This window comes from Homalodisca vitripennis, chromosome 4, assembly GCF_021130785.1.
Source record: "Homalodisca vitripennis isolate AUS2020 chromosome 4, UT_GWSS_2.1, whole genome shotgun sequence".
NCBI classification, from domain to species: Eukaryota; Metazoa; Arthropoda; class Insecta; order Hemiptera; family Cicadellidae; genus Homalodisca; species Homalodisca vitripennis.
Window position 1 is genome coordinate 149193851 of NC_060210.1, and position 21870 is coordinate 149215720.

The window sequence follows — 21870 nt, forward strand, 5'->3', positions numbered from 1 at the left end:
TATTAAAAAAAATTTATAATAATTTATTTAGGGTAAAATAAATTTATTAAATCATACAATCTACTTTAATTGTAAAAGAAATAATCATGTTCACTTGAATTCACAGGTCTTAAGGTCATCATACTCTTCAAACTTGCTATTGTTTGTGACACTAAGTAAAATGTGTATATTTTTTCAAATATTAAAATTTAGTAATATACAGGCATAGTCACCAACTACTTACAACTAAACCTAACAAAACAAAAAGGAATAACAATAGTTTTACTGGGTTTTTATAGTCAATTTTAATCACTTTGAATATTTGAAAAATTGTAGTTTTTTTATATTTTTAGTGTTTGAAGATGACACTTTAAATGTTGAAAATACAGTAACATTTTATATCACATGGATAAAAAGCATGATGTATGTAACACATTTTATTGATTGAATTTGGTCCAGAAGTAATACATAAATTATGAAAATGTTTCTACTTAGTACATACATATATCCCTTTAATATTTACCATTTGTTTACATGAAGCAAACAACAAAGCATGTTAGAAATACCTTTGTGTGGTGTGTATTGATACATTTGTCATATAAGAGTTGGATCATATCTTTCTAGTATCTTAGTTATTTATTTAGGTGTAATGCATGTGTACAGATATTCAGATATAATCCATTCACAAATGATTGTGACCACCGAGCTTGACCTGCACTGGTAATGTTATGCATGTTTTTCACTCGCCTGGTTTGTAACACACGTTTTGAAATAAAAACATCTAGTGTAGTTGTGATGTGGAACCATGGTAGTTGTTGAAAGTAAAATAATCTATTAATTATTTTACAACAATAATAACATTAAAACTAATTATGTTACTTTCAGTACTGATTAATTTAGGCTAGGAGTGTAACCTAAACATGCTCATTTTTATAACAGTAAGTAAAATCTGTAATTTTACTTTAAAACTTGCAGTAAAGTACTATTGTACACTAGTATAGACTCTGTACATAGCTGAGGCAGTAGCATTGATGAGTGCATGCACTAAACACTGAACTAACTCTGTAGCTTGGGTGGTAGCTAGGCCGCACGTAGGCTGTACAGCTGGGGAGACACTAACCACCGCTTCTCTCACTCACTAACAGCTCACCATCGTAGTGAGGTAAGAGTCTTTCACAATATATCTCTTCTTTCCACTATTTTAGTGTACAGTAATCATTGTTTATGTATCATAACTATATTATAAGTATATTAAGATTAGTTAAGTGTAAATAGTACAGATCTTGAAAAAAAAAATTCTAGTTCAGTTTGTTACTTTAATATTAAGCTACTCGATGAAGTAATTTTAATGACACAAAGAAAGGTTATTAGAGACGATTACTCAAAAGGTTTGTTGCTACAGTATCAAAGTTAAGGTACATTATAGTTGAAATTCGTCATTATAATTTTGGAGCACTAGCCAATTGTGATTGTTTAAGCAAAAGAGCTAGTTTTTCATGAAATTGATAAAGAAATTTCACCTAAGAAACAAATTGCTCGTCAGGCCCTTTAGATTCAGAGGGAGTAAAAATGGAAGGATATCAGAAGGTGTTAAAAATATCAAACAATACATTTTCTCATAGGTAATTTTGTAGCTTAATGCTTTCATAATCAACCTTCAAACACATCTACCAGCAAGATAATACACATCCTCATCTTGTTCAAATAACCCATGAAACCATTGAGAAAATGGGCTGGGAAGTACTGCTCCACAGTCCTCATTTAGCACCTAGTGATTTCCATTTGTTTGGTGCAATGAAGGAAACATTACGTGAAAAGAGGTTTCAAGACAACAAGGACAAGAAACATTTGTGGGTAACTGGTTCAAACATCATGATAAAGAGTTCTTTGTAACCGGTGTAAAAAAGCTTGTAGTCCATTGGAACAAGTGCATAAATGTTCGAGGGAATTATGTTGAAAGGTAGTAAAAGTATTGTTTTCTAAATATAAACGGTTTCTTCTCCAGACTAATTTGTCTCTTTAATTATTGAATGATTCATAATACAGGGTGGGGAGCTTGCTTATTTAAATTGGGTGCTGTGAAGCGACGACTATTCCAAGAAGGGTGGGTGTAGGGACATTTGAGAGAGCAATTTGTAAGGTTGTCAATCCAATCAGTTTAGTTTGTCTCATGAAGTAGACATCGGTGGAGCACACGTTTGCTGTTGAAATGTACTTTTCAAACTGTTCCTCATTGTCATCGTGCATTCCATACACATTTCAATATCCGGCTCTCTTGTGTTTCTTGCTGGCAGGACAATGTGTTAATTTGGTTATGTGTACATTTATTAGTTGTTAAAGGTTCAATACTCAGTTTCAATGTTACATTTTAATTACCGTAGTGGCTGATTTAAATAACCGCTGTTCAAATGCTGTCAATTATGGACCACTTGGTTTGCATGTGTAATATGAAATCTTCCTTAAAAATAGTTATTTCTTAACCGAGTTTTACAAATGAGGTATCCTTTGAAAGGAAAAGTTATTACAAAACTTTTGTCTCTTTTCAAATTTTGATAAAAACAGTGGTTTATTTTTGATATTTTGAAGCACTTTTTCCACTCTGACTGAGAAAACTCCAAAATATGTGTTTTGAATGCACAAATGGCTTTTACTGGTGTTGAAAATTATTGATCACACAGTTTGATTTTTATGTGTGGGAACATAGGGAAGTCATTGGGTGCCAAATCCGGGATGTATGGTGGATGGCCCATCAACACGACCTTCTAGCTTGTTAAAAATTAAATTGTTTGAGTAACAATGTGAGACTCTAGCAAAGAAATGGTTATGAACCTTTCAGAGTTGGCTGTTTTATGTTGCTCTAATGTCACTGTTGCCATATGACCGGTAATGCTAAAAAACAGGCAACCATTTGCTTCAATGTGCTTCTTTTACAAAAAACCTTTTTTGGATTTGCCTTGTCTTGAAAGATGTGTGGGTATTTACTCGCTAATTACGAGTCATATGCATCGATACATGATTCGTTACTGTGCAGATGTTATACATAGCCTTTGATATACCTTTAGCAAATGTTTTCAACATTTCAAAACACCAGTCGACGTGAGCCTTCTTTGGAGCATTGGTCACGTTATGTGGAATCCATTGACAAAAAAATATTTTTACACCCAAATGATCGAATGTATCTTGTTGATGCTAGTCATACCCAAAGATGCCTCAATCTGACGGTATATTACATGACGATCTTGTTTAATCATTTCAAGCACGGCATTAATTTTTTTTGGCACAAAGACAGATTTGGATGGTCTTCACGGATTTCATCCTGGTGTAAACATCAGCAACGTTTGAACTACTATACCAGATTTTTATACTTCTGTAGGATGTGGCTTCATTGCTATAAAATGTTCTAAGTTCATTGATGCACTCCTGTCATGATAATCCAGGCCGAAAGTTATGAAAAAAATAATTGCACAGAAGTGTTCATCGGTCAATTCCACTTTTTTACTAGGGGCTGCACTTTTCAATTAACTGTAAAGAACACTAATCACACTCAAATTACAAAATGTGATTGAGGTTATGTTCATTAATGTAAAAATTTACACTGTAAATGCCAGCTGATGCCTGGAAACAGTCTATTTTGCCATTATAAAAAATATAAATAGCAAACCTTGTACATTTCAAGATTTCCAGCCCGCTGAATGTGGTCAATGTGATTTTATTATAAAAATTTGGCTCTTAAGTATACTTGTGTGCAGTAAGTACATGCATCAAATTAATGTTATTGATCTGGTTATAGTTATCTGCTAACTATGAACCATCACTATTGAGTATTAGGAACTCAATTATTTGCTCCAGAAGTATTGTTCAAGAGTATTAGAGAATAATTAGTACCACCGCTTTTGTTCAAATATTCAGTATCAGTGAGGGCATGTTTTCTTTTGACTATCCAACAATTTTGCTTTGCAATTTATTGTTACTGGCATTTACCTGGGACAACGAAGAAACCATTTTGTTATATGGCCGCCTTTTTAATGTTCTGTAATGTAATACAGTTTGGATTGATTATTCTGAAAAGTTTTATATATGCCAGTGTTTGAACATTAGACAGAAAGTTAAGATCTTATTGGTGCCATTCTCATGTTAAACACCTGCTTACGAGTGTTAATGTGCCAGGCCCAACTTGTCAGACCAACATCGAGGAGTGTGCCTCAATGCCGTGCCAGCACGGGGGCTGTGCATCGATCTAGTGAACGGCTACCACTGCAATTGTACAGCCGACTATACGGGTGCCAGTTGTGAGTACCAGTTGGATCCCTGCTACAGCAACCCCTGCCTCAACAACGGTACCTGCCATCTCAAGGTCAACAGGGACTACTACTGCGAGTGCCCACCAGGTATAGTATACATGATCTAAATATATATTTGACTTAGTAATATCAGAAGATAGTTAACTAAAATGTTCCTTCCAATAACCCTGCAGCATCAATATTTTCTGATAAGTAGTTTTTATGACGATATTTTTATAAATCCCTAGCACTATAAATTTAAAATTGTGCAATATTTACAGTTTACTCAAAGAACTTTGTGGTTTTCAAACATTTTTTTAATAGGCCTGCACAAACATATGATTAATGCTATTGACATAAGTAGTCTCAGATATATGAAATGCAAATTGTTTTTGCATCTTCCAATTCTTGGCCAAATACAAATTTCCTATTTAGCATTTCATTACTACACTATTTTGTCAAATATATTATCTGTTTCTTTTTGACAGCAACTTTTTTTGGCCAGAATGCACTGTATTTAACAAATGAAATAAGCATTCTAATTAATGCAGCTATTAAGGGATTAAGCTATTATAAATGGGCAGATTCAATGTCAATTATTATTCAGTCTATGTCTTAAATTTTGTATTCAGGCATTAGTATCTTGAACTCAATCAGGTGATTGGTAAAATTAATTTTAACACGTCTACAAATCCCCCCCCCCCACCCCCCCCCCCCCCCACCCCCCCCCCCCCCCACCCCCCCCCCCCCCCACCCCCCCCCCCCCCCACCCCCCCCCCCCCCCACCCCCCCCATATTATAGTATCTTTATTACAATGCCATTGTTTACACAATTAACAATTACACAATTTTAACATGTTGACTGCAATAAGGACAACTGTATTTCGAAATTACGTTAAATAATTTTTCACTATATCTTAAAAAATGAGATTATACATTTAGTCTTTTCTTGATATGTTAGTTGCTAATACTATCATGACATTTACGCTAATACAGTACTTGATTTTGTGACCAAAAATATGAAAGCCTTCATGGAACTAATTTGTTTTGATTTTTTAGTTCAAACATAATTTAAAAATACAGGGCTGCAATTTGAACTGTGAGTAAATTATTATTTTCAATTATAATACACAGACAAACAGACATGGATTTTTCATTTGTACTAATCTGTATAACATTTTTAACATTTCTGACTATTTTTAAACACTCAATATGTATACTCAATAAAATGAATTATCATTAAAATTAAGTAGAGTAAAACTTTAGAAATGACAAACATTCTAGAGTCAAATTAATATCAATGATATTTTGAATGTTGGTACTGCCCTAAGTCTAAATAATTATATGTTTACTGATAGAAAATTTGATTTAAAAGTTACACTTAAAACTAGTTTTGAAATATTATAATATAAATTAATTAAACTGTTTAGTTGTTACAGTTTATCATTATGGCATGTTGGTTCTAGAATATAATTGTCACTGGATTAATTAACTGAATATATTCTAAACTTATTGTCAACTGAAAATCTAAATTACTTAAGAAATGAACTGCTGCTAAAATAAAATGTATTTATAAATTATAATTATATGAAAAACTCAGTTTCACTCCACAATTATTCAAATAAAACAAATTTTAATATTGAAATTGTTCATGACTTCAACACTAATATCTTAAAAAAATAACTTGATTACTATTTTATTCTCATTTTTAATCTTTTAAAGGTAATACCAAGCAAAGTTATGTTTATAAATGTTATGCGAGACTGTCAACATGAGAGAAGTTTCGAACTAATTAATAATGGAGATGCTATAATTCGGGGCGAGTTTACATGGGATTATTTGTCATGTGAGGACAACAATGATAGTGTGGCCTTGAGACTGGAGCCACCACTGTTCAGATTGGAACCTGGAGCTTCTATAAATGTAAGTTTGATGTTGTGCGTAGTAGAAGAGACTTGTTAGTCATTACTCTTAAATATTAAAATTTTCATGTATTTTGATTTTTTTAGTTCTCCCTTCCATTAAAAAAAAATGATTAATTTACTTTTTTTTAATTGTCAATACATTTTTTTTAATCATTTTGAGTTTATTTTTAATTAGAGATAGCATTGAAACTCTTTCAAGTTATATGTACATAGAGGCATTTTTAAAACTGACCAGATATTTTAGAATTAACGATTTTTTTTATTACCTCCTATAAATCTGCATTACGTTCATACAGATTAGAAGAGGTACTTTTGAACTTATTACCAAAATGTATTACTTCTAATTTTCAGGAATCAACTTCCGACATCTACTTTAAGAACCCCAATATGTGCTGTTGTAGCTCATGTTTGTAATCTTTAAGTTTAGCCCAGCTAAATTAATAATTTAACATAGATTTTAATGGAAAAAGTTTTTTAAAGGTAAGCGTATACATGACTCCCCTTATAAAAGGAGAAATCAACATTATGATAGGACACTCTCAGAATGGTCTGTCCAGCACACCTCTGATCTCCGTAACAGTGGACTGTGTGTTCCCTTGTCTCCAAGTGACAGACCTGCGCCACAACAACACCGGACCACTCTTTAGCAAGCTTGACTTCTGGAAATTACTTGAAATTAGAACGTATGTATTATGATGCATAAACTTTTATTTTTGTAAATATCAACGTAGGTCTTTGTTGTACCTGTTTATTCCAGAGAGAAAATCTCTAAGATCAACCACCATAAAAAAAAACACTTGCACATCAAGCTAGTGCAGGTCATTTGCTAATCTAGTATATTTCTATTAGTGATCAAATATCTGAGCTGATTTAAATTTGAGCTTATGTTTTTTGCTGAGTGGTCAGTTATATAACTAAAAATAATTATTAGATCTAATGCCATCAACAAAATTTAATGAACTGTGGAATTTGTAATGATTGTTTATAATCCTCTTTACCTGGGCTTCCACTGTGGTAAGAGAAAATATCTACTTCAGGTAACACTGGGTCTGACGAGGAGAAGCAGATCTCGCAATTTTATTGTACAAATTGTAAGTAAATAAGTAAAAAATTTTGAAAATGTTTGTAAGCCAATTCTTAGTAGAAACGTTGTTGAAATTGTATATTTTTTTGACCATATATCTCATTAGTCACACTTAATTATACAAAAACAAATACTTCTTAGAATTAGGTTCTTCACACAGCTTTTTTATTTATACAAATAAGGCCACCCTGTGTACAGCAATTTTAGTCAATAGATGTTGAACCAAAAGTACCAATGATATACATCTACCTGTACAGGTGAGTTGAAAGGAGCGAGAGCTGTATGGTAAACCAACCAATAATCAATTTGACCTACAGTGATAAATGACAGCTTTTTTGACAATTTGATTATATCTTCTTTATTGAAGTATTTTTTTATCATTTCGAAGATTTTTTTCACTATCATTAGACAATAACAGAGAACCTCTGCAAGTACCTTTGTTTGTCTGTCCATGAAGTTTCATGTAGTTGAGATGTATAATATTTACAATTATATTTGGTTAGAGTAAGATTAAATTTTATTACTTACAATAATTTAGTTGGAATTTGTCTTCTCTGTATAAAATAATCAATAATTTGTATCGAGTTTAACTATGGATTTTGTCGTGGAATCAGGTGATGCTCTCCAACCAATTAAAATTAACATAATGTGACATACCCTGATCCACATAGCATCTTAAGTAAATTAGCCTGCCAGTGCAGTGGGCCCGAGACTTCCAAAATGTACTGGTGTCTCTCATTTGCTCGAAGTCATAAGAGCAGTCTCTTTCATCAAGGTGTGGGGTATTTCAAAACCCTTTACACCCCCTTAGATGGTATAAAACTCGTTAGATTTGTGGTTAAGTTTCTTGTGGTCAGAGACAAGTGACTCCCTTTGTACCACGTGTCCTTCCCAGATGAAGTATTAACAGTGTTACCAACTGCCCATTCATCAATGGACTCTGAGTCGACCCCATGGGAGCCCCAACAGAGGATGCGACGTCAACTGCGCCATATGTATGAGGAGGAAAACCATGTCAGTGAATCAGCATTAATCTTAACATGCTTCTATCCTTAGTTCATTTGTCTCTCTTTATTTAATTCATGTTTTAATTTTTACCAGAACCCAGATTTATATTCTTAATCTATCCACAATTTCTCAATTTTATTCATTTTTCTCTGAGTCTGTAACTCTTTTGTCTACATTGGTGAAACAAAATTATTGATATCTAAATGAGTTTAATGAACTCATTACGGATATGAAACATAGAAAATAAGCCATAGTGAAACACAGCTACAAAACCTAATATGCAATTGAATTTGACAAAACCATAGTACAGTGGAGTCCTGCTAATCTGTACATGTTTATTCCGAACATCCAGTCAATCCAAACAGGTCCAGAGCAAATTTTTATATTTATGTATAATGATAATGCACAGTAATAGCAACTTAATGAAATTATACCAACTTAATATATAGCATATAAACTTGAAATATAGCAAATTATACAGCAACTTAATTTTAGTTATACCTGAAAAATGAAAATGGGTGCATCATTTTGTAAAAAACTTTCATTAAATACACATACAGTATTTTATTAGGACAAATTGCATACAATACAGTACGTTACATAAATAATGAAGTTTAAATACAGTACCAAATTGAAACTTATAGGTTACGTTTGTGTGATATTGAGAAGTGAAATCAAACTGGATGTGCAGTACTGATATTATTGTTCAGTACAATATTAATTGTTAAAAGACATGAATTCGGTACCTGTATTTGTCACAGTAAAGAGAGTCTATTGGATGACGTGCAGTTTTGCCAATATGTCATAAACATGATATTGGCAGGTGTAGCAGTAGCCTGTTGCTCTAGATATCGTAGTGCAAGATCAAGCGCTGCTCACTTCCTTCCTCCTCACACTCCATCGGTTCTTGTGTGACTGCATGAGGGGCGTGTCTAGCTTGTCTTTAAAAGTAACGGTGGTATACTTTCACTTACTCACCATAACAATCAGCTCACAGTTTTATTACGCAAATAATTACAACAGTAGAATCGATGTTTGCACTGAGACAACATATGACACACTGCCAACCACTGCAGACTATAGTGCAATTATGCAGCTGTTCTATGAGTCAATGTTTGTGTTTTTGTGTTACCGAGGGATGGGGAGTACAGTCTGGTTCGTAGCACATGGACATACCGTGTACTATAGCTTACTAATGGTGCTTAGTATTCACAGTCCAACACATTTGTTGCATGAAATACAGTACAAAAGTAGAAAACATGTTTCAATAAACATTGTTGATCATTTTATAACAAAATAAACCCATTCTCATGCTTAAAACCGTGTTTTCATGTCATTCCAGCTAACCGTGCTAATCCAAACTGGGTTCGGTCCCAATTACTTCGGATTAGCGGGACTCCACTGTACTTGCAAAGGTTCCCTACTATTATCCAAGGATAATGAAACAACCCTTAGAAATAGCAAGAAAATTATTTCAATAGAGAAGATAGCATGAAACTTTAAGTCTGGCAGCATGTGATAAAGAAGCCATATTGATCACTGTTGGTTATATTAGTCATTCATCGGATGATCTAATACGTATGACCAATATTGGTGTCATTGACTTCAGCCAATCATGATACAGCTCTGCCCCTTCAACTCATATGTACAGGAGGATGCATATTATTGGCAGTCTCAATCTAACATCTATTGACTGAAGGTGATTCTCCACAGTGAGTTAAAATATTTTAAGAATTTATTTGTATGAGCAATATTTCGATGTGGTGTTTACAGGAAAACTTAGATATTAGTTATGACACTGACAATGTTAGTTATGACAGCCTAAAAACTAAGGAGGGTTTGCTTAATATCCTGAGTAAAATTATGTATGTGTGTGATTTATTTATTCCAATTCATCCATACTTCCTTACCTTGCTGGATTGAAAAGCCACATAGTATTCTTATGTGACTCTGGTGATGTTTTATATCTGTGGTTTGGATTGTTCGGTTCTAATCCATCGAACCTGGCACTCTCATGGAAAAAATCAATACAAGACGATCATTTAAAAAATTAAATATAATCCCCACACCATTTTCAACATAATATTGTGTTTAAGTAAATAGTAATCAGTTTTCTAATGTTACTTAAAATGATTAGAATTTTTAGAATCCATTTAACTTCTCCCTCTGTTTTTCATACTCCTCTTGTCTATCTTACAATATTTTTATATTATAAGCATCTGAAATAGAAGAGTTTAACTTTAAGCGCCTATGTTTACACCATATCATGGATATTTAAAACACCAACAGTTTGATACAATATTTATGGTATTAAATAGGTTGAATGAAGTATTACGTAATGTGATATTGGGGGAAAATCAGGGTGTAAACATGAACTTGCCGAGTTATCTCTGCACGACTAAGCCAATTACAATAGAGCTGCTCCTGGAGAACAAGTCAAGCGTAGGAGTCAAGTTTTCACTGACTCAGAAGGCAGCATGTGACTGTAAGCCTGTGTTAACTTCCGTGAGCTTCAGTCGGTCCAAACTTCTAGACCTCTGTCCACACAAGGATCAAGTGCAGATTACACCAACATCTGCCGACATTAAGGTAGACACAAAACTTTCTTGTAACTTGTCTTCGAATAAGGTTAATTTATTTTTACATATGTAAAAATCTGTACATACTAACATTTTTGCTAAAAGAATGAATTCATTGTAACAATTTTTTTAAATATTTCGGTATAAATATTTTAAAACGAACTCTTTACACTTATTTCTCTTATTTCTCGCCTTCATCCCTTAGCTGCTAGGCATGAAAGTCCACTTTATTTTGAAGTTTCTCATTTTCGAATTATTGCTTAGTTTGAAAAATTAAATATTGTAAATGTAGTATAAGTAAGCTTATTCAACATAACTCATACTGTAATGTACTGTACTGTTATGTAAAGGTATAAAAAATAAACCTGACAGGATTTTAAAAATTGAGCACATCTAAATGTGAGATCTTGGATAGTAATTTATCATAACAAAGTTATTTTTTGCTTTTAAATTTATTCTACATTACTTCTATTCTTTTGAATGATCGATTTTACCATTTATATGCAAGGATTTGCAATTCAAATTATATATAGGACAGGGAATAGAGCAACACATAGAGAAATTGTTTCATAATACAAAATACTTGTTTAGTCCTGTACAAAAAAAAGTAATGCAACCCCCATCTAGTAGTACATTCCAAAAATAGTTCTAGTTATTCCAAAAATAATGCCCATGCTTCCTACATGTATTTGTGATGCATTAAATCATGTAGACTGACATTCATAAATAGTTTTGAAAACAGTAATATTTTCATATGCCTAAAAATATTAAGCAGAAGAAATTAATTTATTATAATTATTTTCAACAGTAGGGAAAAATAAAAGTTTAACCTTTAAAAGGGTATACAAAATTGACATTTTACTTCAGAAAGATTTTATTATATCCTGCTATATAATTTGTATTTTTTAACATTCCTGTGTCCATATACTCATTATTTTTATTCATTATTAAGTTGGTTGTAATTCTTTCCTGCTGAACAGCTGTTTAAATATTCCACACAATGATTGTTTTCAATTACCAGCCAAAGTGCTCACTTTCTTTAAACTTAGAAGCATTACAAGTCATGACCCCAACACATTGTAGGGCTGCCAAAGGCTACCAGTTGTGATCACAATGCATTAGCAAGAACCGTCATGGCGCCATTAATTAAACTATCAATTGATATATTTACATACTGAATTAAAGAAAAAAGAAAGATGTTTTACATAATTTTGAAGCAATTATCTAACTGTTGTATATAATTTTGTTCAGTATTAAATCGCACATCTTGGTATATAATTAATTCTTTGACATGTATTCATGGATGGAAACAACAGAAAGTGAATAAAAACATTTCATTTTACTTTCAAGTTTTTTTAAGACTATATGTAACAAAATTATGATGTGTTAATAATTATTTTAGTATTATTTGTTCTTTCTTTAAAAAAGACAAAATTTCATAATTTTTATAAATACAGTATTCATAATAAAAAAATAAAAAAGCTTTCTGTAACCATAGAAACAACCTAATGTTGTAGGAAAAATTACCAGTAGTTAAATACAAATTTTATTTTGTTAAACTGGTGTTCTGAAAATAATACCAGTAGATTATGTTTACATATTCTCCATCCCTTTTATTCATTTGATATTCAAGTTTATTTTAATAATCACCATTAAATATTTATCATAAATTAATTTAAATTAAGTTATCCTTTTCTTTATTTTAGAAGATAATTATTAACTTTATAATTACAATGAAATATATGTATAACTCTCTATTTAATTAATATATTAAATTCTAAAGTTTTACTCTTCCTTTTCACAACATATATTACAGAGCAAATGGTTGATCAATCAGTGATTCTAGTTCAATTAAAGGAAATAATTTAAAACTATTTCCTGCTTCTTCCTGGAAGAAGCCACCACTATCAGCCCAGCATCATATGCTTATTCTTTGGGTAATATTCCAAAATGTTAGTTCTTTAAAAGTATCTTTGAACTACATGAATCAAAGCTTTTAATATTTAACCTCTTAACCACAGATTTTATTCCCGTTGAAACATGAACATTTTTGTTGATAACTATGACTGGAGACATCATCATTTTGTGAGACAAACCGTTCTTGTAATACACAACCATTTTGAACTTTAGAATTTGTCATTTTGTAGACTATTACAGTAGAGAACAATGTAATCACCAATATTTTACTTTTGGAATCTTTTATTTTAACCACAAGTGTCTTAGACAACTTAATTTAATGAATGTTATTAATTATTATCATTTTTATCCAAAAACTTTAATTCATATAATACTTTAATATCTTAAGAAGCATAAAATTTAAATTATTTTATTACTACTTACTAATAATTTATTTGAAAAATATTTCTACAGTTAGATTTTGATGTTTATGTAAACACACATTTGCCCTCATACAATCTTTGCTGGTCATCAGCACTACACTCCCAGAAAATCTATATCGTTAAAAAAAATAAATAAGATGAAGATGGGGTGGTACAATAGTAGTGCAAAGGTTATGACTAGTCAGTCATGTTTAGCCAATACATATATTAAAAGAAAAATTTCTTATTTTTTAAATAATTTTCTAATTAAACATAAAATTCATATTTTTCTGTAGAACCATCAATTTAGAATTGTTTAGTTTGCAGGACTGTAAATACATAGCATTACTCTAGTTTGCAAGAGAGTAACAAAGGAAAAAATACCCTGTAGTGATAATGACATAATTAAACAGAATAAGATTAAATGTAAACTGCATAGAAAGTATTTGACAACCAAGGCAAATGAAGATTGAAAATTGAAGAAAGCACAAAATGAACTTACTGAACCAATTGTTGTGGTAGGCAAAGAAAACATGTTTTATAGAAAAGTTTTTATCTTAAATAATCCCAAAGATGCTTTCGACTTCATCAGTTACAAGACTTTGCTGGATAAGATTCACTTGTATTGTTTTGGTCAAAATGCTAGTGAGTGGACAAAGTCTTATCTTGGAAAAAGAAGCCAGGTTACAAAGAATAATACAAAGAAGAGAATAAGATATCTGTCTTTCTAGTTAAAAAGCAAGTTGTACCTCAGAAAAGTTGTCTAGGTCCTGTAGTGTTTAATCTGTACCTTCTGACTTTCCTGTGTGTATTGAACATTGTCAAGTGACGGTAAATCTGTATAACCCTCCAGGTTCAAAGGATGCAGTTATACCTTATTTAAATTAAAACTTAAGGATCCATTAATTGTTGACATTTAACTTAATTAAACCCTTAATTAAATATATTATATATTTTTACAAGTATTTTAAATCAACAAAATTGTAGTTAATTTATTCATAATTAAGATTTTATTGGATTGTATTTTTTATTTAATATTCATTTAAAGCCCTTATTGACTTGAATTGGTCTGAAAAATAGTATATGTACTCAGAAACGCTTCTAAACAAAGCCATTTTTTAAATTTATTACATATATTTCACGTTAAATCCGTTGTTGTATCTATTTCAATTGTTCCAGTCAGATGATATCTTGATATTGAATATTAAAGTATCATATACTACTGTTGGGAGTGTTGAAGGATTGTTCATCATTTCGATTGTACCTGAAGATTTTGAGGAAATTAACTGTTCGCTGACGCTACATATCACCCGCACTAGCATATCTGAAAATATGTCCTTTATTGACACTACAGAACGTAAAGAAAACAACACATTTGTATTTAATATGAGGCCAGTATTTATAGGAGACTATTATCCTTTTGTCCAGGTATGTTGTGGAAACATTAATTTGTTTTTATTGCTACACATAAGTCCTTTGTTGAGCCAAACTTATTTTATTTACAAACTAATTACATAAATTATTTATATTTTGTTCTAAAAATTCAAAGTATATATATGTAGATAATATTACAATTAGTATCTTTAAGTCATAAATCACAGCTTCAAAAAGCTAATCACTTTTCAGAACCTCTGTTATTTCTCTTTCTTATAAGGTAACCCATTAAATTAGCTGTTCTTCTACCTGTGTAAAAATTGAATTGAATTTATTGTTTCTTTGTCTATGTCTTTTTATGATTTATTAAATTTCTATATCATAATAATGTTTTCAGGCTTTTGTCTTGTACAATAACAGTAAATTCTCAGCCAACTACGATGTTGATGATAGAACATTGCAGGGCACTCCATTTAAATACATAAGACAGAGAAATCAAATTTCCGCTACATCGCAGCATGCTCTTATATTCACATTTCTCCCACACTCATGCAAAACCTATGAGGTAATGTACTACTACTTGTCATTTTTCTTAACCCTTTTTACCCGAGGTGAGGGGTTTACTGTACAGTAGGTGTGTATCCTAAAATTCTTTTGAAATTCAGAGGGTTAACAAGCTGTACTTTAACTAGTCAGATACCGTTATATAACATTTTAGATTCAAGGCTAACCCCCAGCAGATCTTATGATATGTTAACATACTGGAAATATAGAAACTAGAAGGAAGAAAATGGAACATCAGCCTGGATATAGACCCCAGACTTGTATTGTGGGTTAAAGAGGAGAAATAAGGGCTTCGGTCGAACATCTATCAAAATTAATGAAATTTTAAGCCCAAGTATATCATCGCAGTAAAACTCAGTTTACAATAACAATCATCAAAATCAGATACAAAAGCCAAAGTGGAGATATCAAGCCAACTACCATACAAAAGAAATTTTGAAATAAAGTCTTCAACCATTGTCAGCTAATGCATTATTTCAACTTACCACTAGCACTCAATCAATCATACAATATTATTGCAATTATGCTTAAACAATAGTGTATATTTTAAAGTGTGTGTATAATGTTTATATAACTTTACACATTATCGTTACTGTGTAACGATAATGTGTAAAGTTATATAAACATTATACACACATTATCGTTACACAGTAACGATAATGTGTAAAGTTATATAAACATTATACACACTACCAAATTTATCCCAAAACATGAAGTAAATGCCATTTTGTCCAGACATAACCTCAGATAGAATGGAACCGCCATCTGTTTTTCATTAAAGAAGAGTTCATGTACAATGCATTCAGCTTGGTTCAGCAAAATCAGTAACAACATACTAATTACATATAATGTATGTAATCTAATGTATGTTTTTTAAATTTTACAAAAATAATTTTTTTAGGCCGAAGTAATTTTGAATATAAACACCACTCTTGAAAAACTTATACTTAGAGGAACTGGTATTAATTATGTGAATGAAGACAGTGAAGTTGATGAATTGATGTTCCCAAGGCATGCAAAACTAATGTCACTGAATCCTTCACCCCTTTATCTTTCTGTGTCTCACTTGGATGTTGGGCCAATGAAACAGTGTAGTACACAAAGACATGTCCTCTTTATAAACAACAAAACCGATGATATAATAAGTTTTAAGTGGCACACGTAAGTAAAATGTCCTATATTATATATTATTGATAATACATAAGTATTGTATAAGAGTCAGATTATAACCATTTTATGCTGTCACTACTTTATCATATAATGTAAGAACAGCATACTGATTAATAGTATGAATAAATAAAATGTACTTACTTTTCCAATAACCAAATTGAGAAATGTTAAGAATTTTATTTTAATAAATGAGTCATAAATTAGAATATCTATTATCTTGAATATAATGGAAATTATAGAAATGGGCCTGAAAATTTTGGGGATTTATAATAATCCCTTTTTGGAAATGTGGCCAATTCCTGAAATCTTTGATGGGTGTGCAAAAACTCCTTCCTTAAGACATAAATCAGTGCAGACAGTTAATTAGGATACTGTTAAGGGATATTACAGAGTCAAATTCTGGAGGGAGTTTTAGATGAATAAACATCTTGTAGGTAAAACCCACTGCAAGGGTGTAGGAACACATAATGGTGTAGAGTATGGTTCTTCTGATGTGAATTATTGAAGGAACTTAACCACTCCATTGGCTGTTTGATTTGACTTATTTTTATTTCTTTATAACCAGTAGCATGTTTACTAGTAAAGTGAGGATATTGTTCTCTTTGTTGGTGGGAGAGAAGTTACATTGGAGCGTGTACTCCTCCTATACTGGGTGCTTTTCTTCATGGAGGCAATCTGGAGATTTGGTATGGACATGGGGGATTGAGACATATTTAGTTGGATCATTAAAAATATATGTTTCAGTTGAGAGCATTGGAAAAGAGCAGACACGTGGAGTCTTTTATTATAAGTGTAAGGTGAAATCGACTCATTGACCTTTGTCTTGAAATGCCAGTTTCCAATTCGGTTCGTTGTCTTTCCTGATATCACCCGTCATTCCTTACTACCGCGTCAGCCTCATTTATTCATTTCATTGTGGGAAAACTGACTTATAATTATATTGAGTTGATACACTGCAGTTTAACTTCCAAGTTTTCTCTTTAACATGGATTTGAAGGAGAGCCATCTGGGAATTTTAACTGCTGAAGTAACTGTCATATCTTTGAACTGCCTTTACTGCAAATGATGTCTGTGGGGTCCAATCAAGCTTCTTGTTCTTCTTGTGTAATTCTTCAAACTATTCTTCCCCATCTCCAAGCATCAGGACTGACCATTGCATTGATCATTACCATACTTCTAGCAGTGAATCACATTGCAAAATTAAGATATTTAATGATTTATTAATCTATTTTTCTGCCAGTTTCATTTATTTTGATTCAACCTTTTTAAATGAAATATTTTGTAAATAAAAAATTTTCTTTTCTTGTTTTGTGTAGAGGTTTGGATACATTATAGTTAACCAATGAAGTTCTGATATTTTTAAATTTTATTTAGTCTGTTTTTGTATGATGGTGAAGATGTACACAGATTCTTTCCATAAACGATGGACAGATTATCTATGAGTTCAAAAGATTAGTTGTACTAACATGTATTGTATATATTTGCTCACTAATATTTCCAATTTTTCAAATGTTATCATGTAAAATAAATGTAATTAAAATATTTGTGCCTCTCCATTGCCCCCAGATTGTGTGAACTTTATTATTTTATAATTATTTTCCCAATTATGCATCAGCTGTGCGACAATACAACACAAGCGCTGACTGTGTCCAACCCTCCCCTTATGGTATGTGGTTATATTTGGTGCTTACTTGTCTCCAATTACGCTCTTGTGTAGTGGATTGGTTGCTTATTAATATTTCCTAAGTATGAGAAATGAATATTTCAGATGTAACTAATATTAATTGAACATCTTTTCATCTGATGTATAATAAGTTATATCAGTTTAAATTTTTGGTTTTGTCCTTTATTTTATGTAACACATTATAGCCTATTTCATTTGAAATTGTATAAGTAAAATGTTGTAAAGCCAGCTAACCTGTGTTTTAGGAATTGGTGTCCTGACGTATTAGTATTGAGGGTGCACCCTGCCACAGGAGCTATACATCCACGAGGAATGGTGGAGTGTCGGGTAGTCAGCTACTGCAGGGGTTGGCCCTGTCACATAACTCTCTGTGTCACATGTGTGTTTGCTAGTTTTACGAAATACTCATCAACGGTGCAAACTATTCAAAAGTATAGGGATGACACGTTGAAGAGTTTAGATTACTTTGTTATTACTGAGCGTGGTTCTGAGGTGTTTGTAAGTGTCTATTTTATGGCAAATTATTTATACTATAGCAATAAAATTGGATTCAATTGAATATGAAATACATGCCAGAATCCTTCATCTCATTGGACACTACACTAGCCTCTGGACTGGAGGACTGAGCGTGTAACAATTTGACCGGATAAACCAATTTGCACTAAAACATTATATTACAGATTCCCGAACACTAAATTTAGGTACGTGTGAGCGAATAATAAAAATTCTAAATGAACTAAAAAAGAATTCAAGACTACGCAAGAGTAAAGCAGAAACACTCATGTTGCAATAGGCACGTTTTAGTCATAAAGTTTTGTTGAAAGATCGTTATTAATCATTTCCAGCTGATCACGGCCGGTTAAAAAGATTTTAATGTTTTGGAAACAGAGGCTGGTTAAAGTGGTGGTCGGTTAAGAGGAGGTTTCTGTATATTTAAAAAATTTGTCGAGCCACCAAATCGCTACTCGACTGTGTGTCTACTTGTCATTGAATAAATGCATGAATCATAATCTGTTTTCTGTCACTCCTATTTTTATTTTAAAATCAATCATATTTATGTTTTCATTGTGCCTGTGTTTCTGGTTGTATTAATGATGACCTATACAGGGTGTTCATTTTAAAACGTCAAATTCATATTAAAAGACTTATAGACCAAGTATCAAAATTCTGTAAACAGGAGTGTATAGTACTAATTGGGGGAGAAAAATTAATTTCAAAAAGTGAGTGAAATGGCAACTAATACCTTTTTTTTGTTCTCTTAGGACAAGAAGCTTATAAATTGCACTTAGTGTGCTGCTTCCAGATCCATGAGGAAGAATTAGGGCACTACATCTCAAAGTCATGTCTCCCCAGAAGACGGAGAGGCTAGCTCTGAACCAGCTTCTTCAAAGTAGGCAGGGAGTGGCATACCCTTGTTGAGGCTAGCAGGAACCTCTGAGGTTAGGGAACAAACCCACCAACTTCAACAGTCATCTCTCACAGTAGACTAGACCTATCGAATTGCCCATGAACCCCAGAATCTCGACATTTGTGGTTAGTGATGTGCCGCCCCTGGACATCCATAAGGTTGCCCAGATTTAAGTGACACATCAGTTTTTGCTGTGCCCAGTGGTGGGTTCAACTGGAAGGTATAAACCAGTCAGAAGTGATCCCTGCTGGGTCCAACTAATACTTTGTGACATCTCAAATTGAAGTTCATAAAAAATGCTTTATTTTGGTAACAAAAATTTTAATTGGCCAAGCCGTTTGGTATCAGCAGCCAATAATGTAATTTCTTACATTACAATTATTAGTCTACAAACTATTGTATTACTACCAATAACACAACACCATTACTTACTAAATATTACCAAAAAGCAAAAGGTTTTGTGTAATATAAACATAATTACTAATTTCACTATCAGTATTGGTAAGTAAACAGGACAAGCAAGTGTCATATCATTCTTTTATCTTTATTACCTACAGTATTGTTGGAGACTGGTCCAGTAAGTGGCTATCTCTGGTCATGTTTCAACACACCAAACATTTGGGAATACAGTTTCATTTGTTTAATGACAGTGGTGCGTGTTGTATGTCTTGCTTCACAGGGAAAATGGTTTACAGTCTTCAAAGAGTGGAGATTATTTTTATCTTTGGATCCGAGAATAAGTGTGTGAATAGAACTGATAACGCATTCAATACACTACATCCTGGAAGGAATGTGTCACCTAGGTATATCATAGATTTACATCAAAATTTACTGAAAGTGGTTCAGTTAATAACAAGAAAAGATCTGGTAACAGAGTTGTTGACAAATAATCTCAAATTGAAGTGATTCATAATGTTGTTGAAAACCCTAATACATCCATTTGTAAACTTGCTGTTGAAACTGGAATATCTGTTGGTTCCATTCATAAACCATTGAAAATTAACAAATTTCATCCTTACAAAGTCAAAGTTTGTCATGAACTTAATGAAGATGATTATAACTGTCGGATTGAGTTTTGTGAGCAAATGAGTGCAATCATTACTGGTAATGAAAATGTTGTGAAAAAACATTTGCTATAGTGACGAATGTACATTTTATGTTAATGGTTTTGTTAAAAAACACAATTGCAGATTTTGGTCAGACCAAAACCCACATGTATTCATTGAAGGATCAACCCAATGGCCTGAAAATCTTAATGATTGGGCAGGAATAGTTGGTGACACTATTGTTGAATCCTTATTTATTGAAGGAAACTTAAATTGAGAATCGTACTTAGATTTGCTAGAAAAAAACTATTGACCCTCTTATTGTGGAAACACTTGAAAACCTAGTAAATGAAGTAGGCCAGTTAAATTGAGATGCAGATATGTTTTATTTTCAACAAGATGGAGCACCTCCACATCATGGTCTTCCTGTATGACAATGGCTAGATGCACAATACCCATATCATTGGATCGGTAGAAGAGGATCAATTGAGCAAGGTCTCCAGACTTAACACCCTTAGACTTTTTTTTGTGGGGTCACTTGAAATCAGTAGTTTTTAAAACACATCCCACTGGTGTCCAATACTTGAAAAACAGGATCACTGCTCAGTGCAGACGCTTAACCAGAGAAACTTTTAGAAATGTTAGCCAAGAATTTTAAAATAGGTTTTTTTTTTGCTTGAACAATAATGGCTACCAATTTGAACATTTGATTTGAAGTTTACAAAGAATTTACAACATTATTCGGTGAGTAATTTTGTTGTTATTAGCAGTAGTACAGTAGTTTGTAGACTAATAATTGTTGTGTAAGAAATTACTTTATTGGCTGCTGATACCAAATGGATTGGCCGATTTCAATTTTTGTTACCAAAATACAGCATATTTTATGAGCTAAACTTGAGGTGTCACAAGGTATTAGTTGCCATTTCAAAATTTTGGCTTTGGGTATGGGGGGGGGGTCATGGGGATGAGCACCCCATTTTGAAAATATATTTTTTTCCCCCAATTAGTATTATACACTTCCGTTTACAGAATACTTGGGCTATAAGTCTTTTAATACGAGTTTGAAGTTTTCAAATGAACACCCTGTATGTATAAATGTATACTTTTCACTGTTAGTGATATAGTGGGATATAAAATAAGTAAAATAATAGATTTTATTGTTTAACTAGCGTTAACAATAGCTTCACACACATATTTTACTAAATAACAGGGACACTGTATGTATGTATATCCTTTACAAATGGTATACCAAACATTCCTGAGACAATTCATGACCATCGGAAATATTCCAATCTCTAGATATATTTTACTCGTAGTAAAGACAGTTTTTCAGGGTCCTTAAGTCGTAAATGAAACAGTTTTTATAAGCAGAAATGAAACAGTTTTTATAAGCAGTAATGAAATAACTTAAATTTCCGTGCAACATTCCATGATATTTGATCGAATAGCTC

At 32.2% G+C, this 21870-nt stretch overlaps 2 protein-coding genes across 9 annotated transcripts in view; both read left to right on the top strand.

The window, feature by feature from the left end:
* Positions 1-4362, top strand: part of LOC124360318 (protein crumbs-like) — an 83632-nt gene extending 79270 nt beyond the window's left edge. For all 4 annotated transcript variants that reach the window (XM_046813826.1, XM_046813828.1, XM_046813827.1 and 1 more), the window contains one exon: positions 4147-4362. In XM_046813826.1, coding sequence (XP_046669782.1) covers positions 4147-4220 — 74 coding nt within the window. In that variant the 3' untranslated portion in view covers positions 4221-4362. The remainder of the gene's footprint in view (positions 1-4146) is intronic.
* Positions 4363-5931: 1569 nt separating this feature from the next.
* The window catches only part of LOC124360320, a 32958-nt gene continuing 17019 nt past the window's right edge, over positions 5932-21870 (top strand). For 3 of the 5 annotated variants that reach the window (XM_046813833.1, XM_046813831.1, XM_046813836.1), the window contains exons 1-7: positions 5932-6182; positions 6665-6867; positions 10595-10865; positions 14353-14601; positions 14945-15112; positions 16013-16272; positions 18211-18463. In XM_046813833.1, coding sequence (XP_046669789.1) covers positions 6000-6182; positions 6665-6867; positions 10595-10865; positions 14353-14601; positions 14945-15112; positions 16013-16272; positions 18211-18463 — 1587 coding nt within the window. In that variant the 5' untranslated portion in view covers positions 5932-5999. The remainder of the gene's footprint in view (positions 6183-6664; positions 6868-10594; positions 10866-14352; positions 14602-14944; positions 15113-16012; positions 16273-18210; positions 18464-21870) is intronic. The other 2 variants (XM_046813835.1, XM_046813834.1) reach the window with 2 other exon arrangements.